General features: G+C 35.6%; 1 protein-coding gene across 5 annotated transcripts in view; it reads right to left on the bottom strand.

Annotated features, from left to right (window-relative positions):
• Positions 1-1336: 1336 nt before the first annotated feature.
• Positions 1337-11572, bottom strand: part of LOC128988015 (DNA topoisomerase 2-binding protein 1-like) — a 172123-nt gene continuing 161887 nt past the window's right edge. For 4 of the 5 annotated variants that reach the window (XM_054409183.1, XM_054409182.1, XM_054409185.1 and 1 more), the window contains 3 exons: positions 7059-7159; positions 4642-4779; positions 1338-2056 (listed from right to left, as the gene is read on the bottom strand). In XM_054409183.1, the coding sequence (XP_054265158.1) occupies positions 1855-2056; positions 4642-4779; positions 7059-7159 (441 nt within the window). In that variant the 3' untranslated portion in view covers positions 1338-1854. Of the gene's footprint in view, positions 2057-4641; positions 4780-7058; positions 7160-11572 lie in introns of all 5 variants that reach the window. The other variant, XM_054409186.1, reaches the window with a different exon arrangement.

Raw genomic sequence — 11572 nt, 5'->3', positions numbered from 1 at the left:
TAGGCTAGATTTTTCTACTTTGAAACAGTACTGTAAAAAAACTATTACGCAGCGCCCCTAGTATCAGGAGCAAGACAAGTACGAGTTGACTTTCATTTGACCATGGTAGTTCTTTTCTGCTTTATGTCTGTTCGTTCCAGACGAATCTAATCGTAAAGCAAAACAGCCGATAACGACTAAACTAGTTATCAATATTGCATCATACGGCTTCTTTGCCGTTTGCTGTTAGGTCGTTGGAAACGTATTGCTGTAATTTTGTCCTGGGAAACTAATGGTGGTTATGGAGGTTTTCTCTCCAAAACGTCAAAATATATTGTCTATCCGAAAAAGTCGGATATATAACGGATAGTGTCGGATATCGAATTTGGGCTCGGTTCGGATACGGATATCCGAACCGAACCGAATCCGACCCGATTTTTCGGATATCCGCACACCTCTACTCTTAACTACTTCTTTGGGATGAAATTTGTAGAAGTTTGATATTTGACACCATCTTGGACGCCATCTTGAAATTGAGGCTTTTCCAGTTGTCAAACTTTGGTAAACTTTTGGTATGTTAATCAGCACACCTAACCCTACAAAAAGACAAAAAAACCTTTTGTAGGAATTTTTTGAGGGTTAGGTGGTTTATTTTCATACCTGCAGGCGTCTATTGATGAAAATCAATTAAAAGTGTTATTCCTTTTGTATCTAAGCTTGTATCCTGTTGATCACAGCATTCTTCTATCCAATCGCAATAATTTCTTACATTATTATTATTGTTATAATATAAGCTTTCAATTTAAGATGACTTAAAATTTGAGTAGAGATGATGGGTACTGGTACAGTTTCTTAACTGGGCTACGATAATATTGATTGAAATTATCAAATTGAAAGTATTGATTAATAATCAATATTTTTAAATATATCTATTATAAAATAAAACTATCATAACCTAACCTAACCAACCAAACTAATACAAATTCTATTGAAAAACATATGAATATGAATATGAACATATGAATTTGGATGGTGAAAAATCGCGTGAAAGTTTACTAATCGAATCGATAGTTTCAATCGATATTAGCGTATCCCAGTTAAGAAACTGTACCCGAGATGATAAATTTGGGGATGAAGAACAAGACCGGAGAAGATATGTCGTTCCCTTGCACCTGGATCCTGAACACCAATGTACAAGTGGACAATAGAACTTAGCCTAGTTGAAATTAAAGACATTTTTTAACTTCAGGGAAGTATCAACAATTCAAAAATACATTGTATGTAATGAATATAATCTTTCATAACCAACATACAGATTTGTGTCAATATTAACAAACATTATTTTACTATTCCATTTAAACAATAATGACAGTTCCCAAAATTAAATAGATTTAAAAATGCATTCTGTCATAAAAGTAAATTTTTAGAGGACAATACTCTGAGCTTGAAAAGGTAAAAAAAATTACAATATTAGAAATTGAGGTGTTTGCCAAACTAATAATGACAAAAAATTAAACTATAAAAAATTGAGGTTACTGCTAAACTAATAAAAAAAAAAATTAAACAAAAAGTTAACTTATGCTAGTATAATGTTATTTTTACATCTTACTGGAAATAAAATTAAACTTTCAAACTCATCTTACAGCAAACGGCTTTAGATTTACAAATTATAAATTTTCATTGGAAAGTACATGGTCTTAAAATTAAAATCTACAACTTCAAGTCCCTACATCGACAATCAAACAAAATGTGCAACTTAGCCAGATTGTTAATTGTTTTCCAAAGGGTTAAAGGGTTAAATACACACTTTAAAAGCATTCTATTCTCAAGAATAATGAAAGACTCAGGCATTTTAAAAGTATTTGTGATATTTGTTCATTTGTTTTGTGCCAAAAGTTTCTTATATTCAGGTATGAGCGAGTCTTGCATGTTTGGTGAGGCGCTAGTGAGCATCTCTGCTAGGTAGACAGGCAGCAGACAAGGCACGTTGTTAGTTACAAACTCACTCAGAGGCACAGTCAGGTTTGGGACTTTGTTGATCTCCATGAAGCAGTGTGTCGCCATACTCACCGAAGACCTTCAAAACATCACAATCCTTTATTGGACAATTAACAGCAAGGATTGTGTTTACTTTGGTTCTGTTGAGTTAAGGTCGAAACAAAAAATCAAACCCGTATTACTTAAGACTCCAAGATGGAGAAATGCCGCAATCAGCACAAATAAAAATATCCATTTAATCCCACCTATCTTTTTGACTAATTGGTTAAAAAATTGCCCATTTTATTCCAAAACTCCTCAGTATAATCTTAAATTACATTGTAGGGGAATAATTTTAACGCCTTGTCCATATTCTCCTATAATTCGTAATAATAATACTTAAAATATTATGTCCAAACAGTGTTGAAATTTATCGTACATAAATCATTACACCAAGGAATGACCACATATATGACATTTTAAAATTGTATGAAGCCTCTCCTCCTTTCCATCAACACAACCCAGTTCAAGATTCTCTCTTCCAAGCTGGACACCCTACATATTATTTTTTTTACATTTCAGGATTGTTGAAAAGTTAGATTATAGAGAGTTGATTAGTTATTAGAGTTGGTTATATTATATTAATATGATTTCTGATGAGATTTTGTGTTCACTTAATTAATTAGAAAAAAATATTGTTTTCAAAGCTTTGAAAGAAAATTTATCACCAAAACAGAAATTCTCTGGTTATACCCAAAGTTGAGATCCAGTACACCAACTATTTAAATAATTATTGGTTAAGATTGTGATCTTTACACAATTGTACCTTACATTATAACGTGATCTACATACAATTTCAAGTTTCTATCAATAACATTAATCAAAGAACCATTACAAATTGAAATTACAACCAACAATGTTTATGCAAGACCTTATAGTGGAAAGCTTGAAGATGAACTGGTTGGAACACTTAATTTTGTTTAAGTTATAAAAGGATGATTGGCAATTATTTCTTTTTGAATCAGTGATAGTCAGGCTCCAAAGTTAATTTCAATACCGTTTGTGATAGACTAGACAAAACAGAAAGCTTAGCTTAATGGTATTTTTATACGGAACATCATTTACTTCCAAAGTTCACATTAGAAATAATAGGCTCTTTTCAGAATTTTTTTCTCTTAATAGGGCATGCATTGATTAAAATATGTTGACAATTTTGTCGAGCCTCTGTAGCCCATAAAATAAAACCCCTACTAACACACTTTATATTCTTTCTCTCTAATTTTTATTTATAATTTCTTTTATCTTTTATTTACAGCAAATAAACTAACAAACTCACGAAATCTTTATGATATGGCATTTGCTTCAATCAACTGTATTGTGGAAATATTTAAAAAATCACCATTTTCATAAATCGTTAGAAAATTGGTTTATTTTGAAAGTCTGTATTTTGTCCATTATTTACGCTATATGCCTGGTGTTGGGCTTAAACTGTCACAAAATTATCCTCCTTTAATTAAATAAAGTAATATTTTTATTTTTAGTAAAACTATCCTTTTGCAAAATAGAGTGATACACCGTAGTAATGGTCAAATCCATATATAATTTTTGAAATTTCAATAACAAGTGGCGCGCCATGGTACCTCAAGGTGGAAAACATGGATTTTATGTTATGGGCCCAATACTAACAACATATCCAAGAATCAAAACTACCAGACCTTTTGCACAGCAACCCCACATTTTCTGACACATTTACTGGACTATGATGGTGACCTTAACTCGGTGATTTTACTCTACAGTACGGTACCTAACATAAATTAGGCCAGGCGCACACAGGCGATTTTGAGTTGCGCAACAGTTGCCCGACTAATCGGGGGACTGTTGCGCAACTCTCTCGGAGACTCTGAAGTCTAGCGACAGTTGAGCTGGAGTGCGCACACAGGCAACTTTTTAGTCGCGGATCTAGTCTTGAGACGTGTTGGAAATACATTCATTACAGCGTTGCGAATGGATTTCAATGATACAGCCGTAGTATGTGCTTTGTTGCTGAAGTTTCGCGCGCGAAAGAAAAAGAGAAGATACTGGGTTCATCCCATATATAGTGAGCGACTTGTGAAAGGACAGTTTTAATGACTTTAAATATAGTCGGCCTCTTCTCAACTTCATCAATTAATTGTTTGACATCCTCATCACGCACACTCATACTTGTAATTTTCTAAAAACTTCACACAACAAGAGAGCAAACACTACTTTGACAGTTCTGGCCACGAGTAGTTGAACTCCTGGGGTGAGACTGAGCGACACAGCGACTATTTAGTTGCATGTGTGCGCATCTACACTTGTTTCAATGGACACCAAACCTGGAGCGACAGTCCCGCAACAATTGAGTCGCAGAGCAGTCGCTGGCAAATTGGGTCCGGGAACATCGGTTGCAACAGTTGCGCGACTGTCCCCAGACTGTTTCCTTCGTGTGTGCACTCCAATTTAAAACAATGTTGAACATTTTAGTCGGGCAACTGTTGCGCGACTCAAAATCGCCTGTGTGCGCCTGGCCTTAAAGATGAAAATTTAATGTTCATTTCCTTTACAAAGTAAGACACTTATAACAAAATGTATTTTTCAAAAGCAAGTAAAAAGAGATTTTGATGATTTAAAGAACCATTCATTTCAGTTTTATTTAATACTTACAAAATAGATGGAAGTACAACTCCTCCTCCAGCAATAATCAGCCGTTGGTACGACACACTCTTGGCTGGGGTGGTGAACAACATGGCCTTTAATCCTTTAAATGCTCCTTCGGCAGATCCATTAACCTTTGTTCGCCATCTAAGTAATTGATTAAACAAAGCTTAATAGTCTGTGAGACTGTTAGTATTAAGACCAGTTATTTACCAGGTAGGATTTAGCACAAGTGTCTCATAAAAACACAAAATATTTTATAGGAAAAAATCAAGTTAACAAAAATCCAGCATGACTATGAAATGCCACATTAGATATGTGAACCTCATATTTTCAGATAACAGAGCATAACAGTATAACTGGAAAGAAACATAAGAGGAAAGAGAAGGGTTGGAAGACTACAAAGACATCTTAAAAGGGGACAGAATCTGACACATAGGAATTCTGAACACAGTTATGTCTTGTTCATTGTGAAAATCGGTAGATATTTAAATAACTAAATAAATTATGGATTCTGTTGGTAATACATACAATATTTTCAAATGGAAGATCCATGTATTAAACTAAAATGTATTTAGAGGGACTGACTATTTAGATATAAAAATCGTATGTATGTGCTGAGCTTTAATCAGGGAAAACCGTGGTTATAATCTAATAGAATTCTTTCCTTTTTTGCTATTCTTACAAACAAATAAAAAAAAAGTTTTTGTAATGATACTACTTGTTGTTTCAAGTTGTTTGCATTTTTTTACGTTTTAAGCGTCTTTTTACCATTTTTACATATTTTTTAGCAAATTTCCCATATAGGGAATAAGCTATTTATTACCGTAGTACTTTTGGTAAGACCTGGACCCGGGACCGATTTACTTTCTCGTTTTGAGGTTCCTAGAGGCCAAAAACACAATCCGTTCAAATTCATATATAAATCTCCGTTAGCACGATAACCCAAGCAAAAATTATCCGATTTTGATGAAATTTGGTATAAATGTGTAAACCTATATTTATTCGAACAAGTTCGCGAACCAGCATGATTGGACTATGGGAACGGGGGTTTATGAGGGGTTTCATGGGGTAAAAACTGATTTTTCCCAATTTTGACCCAAAAAACATAAAATTTTGCAATTTATTTCCAAACCATTTTGTAGAGCTTAAAACAAATAATTTAGTATAATGAAGCCTTGTTATGCACCTAATGGTTACGGAGAAAATTCAAAAAGAATGTAAATTCAAAATTCCCATGTTATTTTTATGGAGAATAAGTCAACTGTTGTAGTTTGCTTGTTTATGAACACACTTTGATCGAATTTGGAAAATGCATTTATTTCTCATTAAACAACCTTTTACAAAAAAACCCACCTTTTTACCCTCCCTGTTGCAGCAAACCTAAGTACTCGTTAAACTATTTCTATTTAAATAGGGAATAAATGCGATATTTTTAAGGAGACATTTTAGTGTAAATCCAATCAGGCAATTGGAAATTCGCTCAGTCTGCAGGTTTGCTGCAGCGAGGGTATTTTAATATGGCGTTGTGGGTAATGAAATTGTTCAGAATTTCATGAGGAACCATATTGACATATTGAAACATTAGTTTTTAAAAATTAATAAAAATAAAGGAGCTAATCAGATGATCCCGGCATTAAGTCACAAGGTGTTTGGTCGTAAATTTTCATGTCTTTTTTTTGTTATTGTTTAATTGTACTAAAAATTAGAGATACAAATATATAAGGGGAAAAAATTTATTTTGAATATTAAGCGAGATATGGAGCTTATAAAAAAATATATTATAAAAAATAAAATTTAATTTCTTTTTTTGATTTTTAATTTTAAATAGCTAGTGATTATTATCTTATTTTTCCACACCTGAATGCAAATTTTGGTGAGAATCGCATTACCTATTCTCCCTGTGAACTGGTACCAAAGATGAAAAATTTACTACTTTCAAGCTCCATATCTCGCTTAATATTCAAAATAAATAATTTTGTCTTATATATTTGTATCTCTAATTTTTAGTACAATTGAACAATAACAAAAAATAAGACATCAAATTTTTGACCAAACACCCTTAAGTCAACCTGCCTCCCACCAGGTCTGAGTATGAGACCAAACACCATTGTTCTACAGTCCGAGCTTATCTCATTTTGGGCTCGGACTTGACTCGTGAACTCACCAAGTTTATCCTCGAACGCCGAGACTATATGTAATTGGACTCATGAACGAAACTTTTAAAACCATGTTTTATCCCTGCACTAATTGTGTGGAGTCCACCAGTTTCTTCCGCAGCTTATAAAGTCTCGAGCTTGTGAACCCAATTTTTTAAGCCGCGGCGCAAATACCAGTTATTTCCGGATTCTGGGCTCGGACTTCGATAAACCTGAGCTCGTAAACCGCCTCATAGTGACACTCTAGCCATTGTAAAAACACACTACCTGTAGGCTGACTCTGCTAACTCTTGGGCCAAGTCACCAGGTGGAAATGAGGGAAGCCGACCACTGCTCAGGGGATTGCCCCATTCAAACTTCTCTTCTTCCTATAACATTATTTACAAGAGTTAAACTTAATATAATAAAGCTCATTTGCTGAAATAACATAAACAGTACAGCTATCAAAAAAGGATTTTACTCTTACCAACAACTCAGCTACATTGTTTGCAACTCAGTTTACTGGTTTACTAGCAAACAGAAAATTGAAGTGATACTAACATTTGTTTTGGTATTTTATTGTTAATTTCGACAATTTCAAATTTTTAAGATTCAAAATTCAATTTCCACTCAAAATAAGCTAAAATTACATTTTTAAGCCTGTTAGTGCATTAAAAGCTCTTTGGTGAATTGCGTTATAACTTCTTGCGATTGCAGCCACATAGGTGATCATATCTTTCGATCACTTCAAAATTTATAATGATTTCCCACGATCACAGCAACATCCAAAATGATTTTCCACAAGCTTGGCAATGTCCGTTATAAGTGATAGTTTCCCTCAATCGTTATTTTAGACTAAGCAAAACGAGAAAAAATTGTGATTTCGGGCAGATTTTTTGGCTACTATTTAAACATTTAACCTTTACTAAATATTTCCTGGTTATTTTTATAATTCATGTACAATTCAGGAATTTTTTCTCGGTCATCAAAATTCACTTAGAATTCCCGTTTTTTTTTTTTTTTTTTTTTTTTTATGTCGGCTGGTTAAGATAATTTTAGCTCCTTGTCGAGCATAGCCCTAAAATTTGGCAAAAACCAAATTAAGTTTATATTTACTAGTGGGTTTTGCAATAAAGGATCGATTGCACATGGCGAGTTTACAAGCTACTAGCCGGAGGATAAAAATCGGTCTTATCAGTGAGTACATCATACAACTCCCTATGAAATTATCAAGTCTTATTATACTTGTCGTTTGTGTACTGTGATTACACTTGAATAGTTTTACTATGTAGTTAGCTCAAAATACTTTGAGTGGGTTGATGTAAAGTTTTACGACAAATTTAACTGTATACAGAGCTTTTTAAAAGTAGCTATCATTTCATTTCATTACTGCGATAAGCGCACTAAGCTAGTTTATGAGCTGAGAGTAAAAAAGCTGGCTAGTAGCCTGTACACTCACCCTACGTAATGTCTTAGAAACTTTTGTCAATAATAGAGAGTCGGTACAAATCAAGTCAACATCACTCGCCTTGGGGGAGAGGGTAGGGGACAAATGATCTTGGTATTGCAAGCTGTATTATCCATAGAAGTATTTCTTTGATTATTCAAGTATCTGAGATGCACCATAAAGTCAAGAAGAAGAATATAACTAAAAAAACTTATAGACACAGTCTACTGAAACAAAACATGGTAACATTACACCTGATTTTAACTCAATCATTAAATTAAAATACCCCCGCCGCAGCAAACCTGCAGACTAAGCGAATTTCCATTTGACTGATTGGATTTACACTGAAATGTCTACTTAAAAATATAACATTTATTCCCGATTTAAATAGAATTAGTTTAACAAGTACTTAGGTTTGCTGCATCAGGGAGGGTAAAACTGATTTTTTTTTTTTGTAAAATGTTAATAGTTAGTAAGAAATAAAAACATTTTCCAAATTTGATCAAAATATGTTCATAAACAAGCAAACTACAACAGTTTACTCATTCTCCATAAGAATAACATGGGAATTTTAAATTTACAATTTTTTTGAATTTTCTCCGTAACCATTAGGCGCATAATAACGCTTCAATATACTAAATTATTTGTTTTTTGAAGCTCTACAAAATGGTTTGGAAATTAATTGCTAAATTTTATGTTTTTTGGGTCAAAATTGGGAAAAACCTATTTTTACCCCATAAAACCCCCCGTAAACACCCGTTCCCATGGTCCGATCATGCTGGATCGCGAACTCGTTCGAATAGACGTAGGTTTACACGTTTGTACCAAATTTCATCAAAATCGGATCATTTTTGCTCGAGTTATCGTGCTGACGGACACACACATATATATATATATATATATATATATATATATATATAAATTTGATTGTTAGTCATTTATGTTTTAATTTAGGTGTTCACTTATTAGGGCTGCTGATATATTAAATATTTAAGTAAATAAGTACAACTGAGCACCCTGAATATTATATATAATAAAAAGAAGTGACATGTTTCGGACATTAGTCCATTTTCAAACTTCTATGTTATTCATGTTATTCTATGTAAAAACAAAATTCGAACGAGTTCGCGATCCAGCATGATCGGACCATGGGAACGGGTGTTTACGGGGGGTTTTATGGGGTAAAAATAGGTTTTTCCCAATTTTGACCCAAAAAACATAAAAGTTTGAAAATGGACTAATGTCCGAAACATGTCACTTCTTTTTATTATATATAATAAAGGGTGCTAATAAGGGGGATTATATATAATCAGGGTGCTCAGTTGTACTTATTTACTTAAATATTTAATATATATATATATATATATATATATATATGAATTTGAACGGATGGTGTTTTTGGCCTCTAGGGACCTCAAAACGAAAAAAAAAAATCGATCCCGCGTCCAGGTCTTACCATGAGTACTACGGTAATAGCTTATTCCCTATATGGGAAATTCGCTAAAAGGAACACTAATTTTCTAACACTACAACTAGTTTTTCAGGGTACTGTAAGACCATGTCTGTGGACAGATGTTTATTATTACAGGGTGTATACTATTTTATTAAAGTGAAATTCCAGGTTTTTTCCAGGTTTTTTCCTGGTTTTTCAAAGTTTTTCCAGGTTCCCGCGTATTTGTTTGGTTCCACTTAAACTATAATCAATTTAAGACTTGCAGCCTAAGTATACAATATAAACTTGCATTAAATTTGTTTCAAAGTCCAGTGAGCTAGTGTTGAAAAAGTAATAATCCTTATTATAGTAATAATTTTCATTATCATCATTACTTAAGTCCACGGAAACATCGTCTCTCTCGATAACAGCAAAATCATGAATATTATCTTCATTTTTTATGAACACATTATCAACGGCGGCTAAATCCTGAATATTTCCTGCGGTCGTGTGGTCGCTTCCCACGGTGACCTAAACATCATCACAGTCTTACGTTACCATAGAAAAATCCTGGACATCTCACGCGGTATGTATACATTATCGCCATCTCTCGCGATCACGAAAACGTAATCATCGTCATCCACGATCGCGGCAAAATCACGAAAATCTTCCGCGGCCGTGTGGACATCATCATTGACTCTCGCGGTCACAGGAACGTCATCGTTGTCGTGCGCGATCTCGGCAAAATCATGAACATCTGCGGCCGTGTAAACAAAATCATCGTCGTCTTTCGCGGTCACAGCAAATCACGAATATCTTCCGCGGCCGTGTGGACATCATCATAGCCTCCCGCAGTCACGGAAACGTCATCGTCCGCGATCTCGGTAAAATCATGAATATTTCCCGCGGCCGTGTCTACATCATCGTCGTCTCCCGCGGTCACGGAAACGTCATCGTCGTCGTCCGCGGTCACGGAAACGTCATCGTCGTCGTCCGCGGTCACGGAAACGTCATCGTCGTCGTCCGCGATCTCGGCAAAATCATGAATATTTCCCGCGGCAGTGTATACATCATCGTTGACCCCACGGTCACGGAAACGTCATCGTCGTCTCCCACGGTCACGGAAACGTCATCGTCGTCTCCCGCGGTCACGGAAACGTCATCGTGGTCTCCCGCGGTCACGGAAACGTCATCGTCGTAGGTCGCAATCGCGGCAAAATCATGAGTATTTCACGTGGCCGTGTAGAAATCATCGTTGATCCCGCGGTCACGGAAACGTCATCGTCGTCTCCCGCGGTCACGGTAACGTCATCGTCGTAGGTCGCAATCGCGGCAAAATCATGAGTATTTCACGCGGCCGTGTAGAAATCATCATCGTCATCTTTCGCGGTCACGGCAAATCATGAAAATCTTCCACGGCCGTGTAGACATCATCATTGACTCCAGCGGTTAGGGAAACGTAATCGTCGAAGTACGCGATCGCGGTAAAATCATGAATATTTACTGCAGCCATGTAAACATCATCGTCGTCTCCCGCGGTCACGGAAACTTCATCGTCGTCTCCCGCGGTCACGGAAACGTCATCGTCGTCTCCCGCGGTCACGGAAACGGCATCGTCGTCTCCCGCGGTCACGAAAACGTCATCGTCATCACCCGCAATCGCGGCAAGACGCATTTTACGACTACAATCTTCTACCGGGGCTAAAATAAAAATCCCGGATTCGGTTCAAAAATCCCGGCTTTTTCCCGGTTTTTTCCAGGTCCCTTCAAATTCAAGGTTATTTCCCGGTTCTCCCGGTTTTCCCGGTTGGTATACACCCTGTATTACCAACCTTGGGCACTTGCAGGCGAAGGGGGCCAGAAGTTACTATAGCCACTAATGAGAAAAACTAAATTTTTAAAATTCACTATGCGTTGGATGAA

The sequence above is a fragment of the Macrosteles quadrilineatus genome, unplaced genomic scaffold (genome assembly GCF_028750875.1).
Source record: "Macrosteles quadrilineatus isolate MER2022 unplaced genomic scaffold, UCM_ALF_1.0 Scaffold_2__2_contigs__length_208266976, whole genome shotgun sequence".
Taxonomy (NCBI): Eukaryota; Metazoa; Arthropoda; class Insecta; order Hemiptera; family Cicadellidae; genus Macrosteles; species Macrosteles quadrilineatus.
Note: the sequence above shows the minus strand (reverse complement) of the source record. Positions and strands in the feature narration are given on the sequence as shown.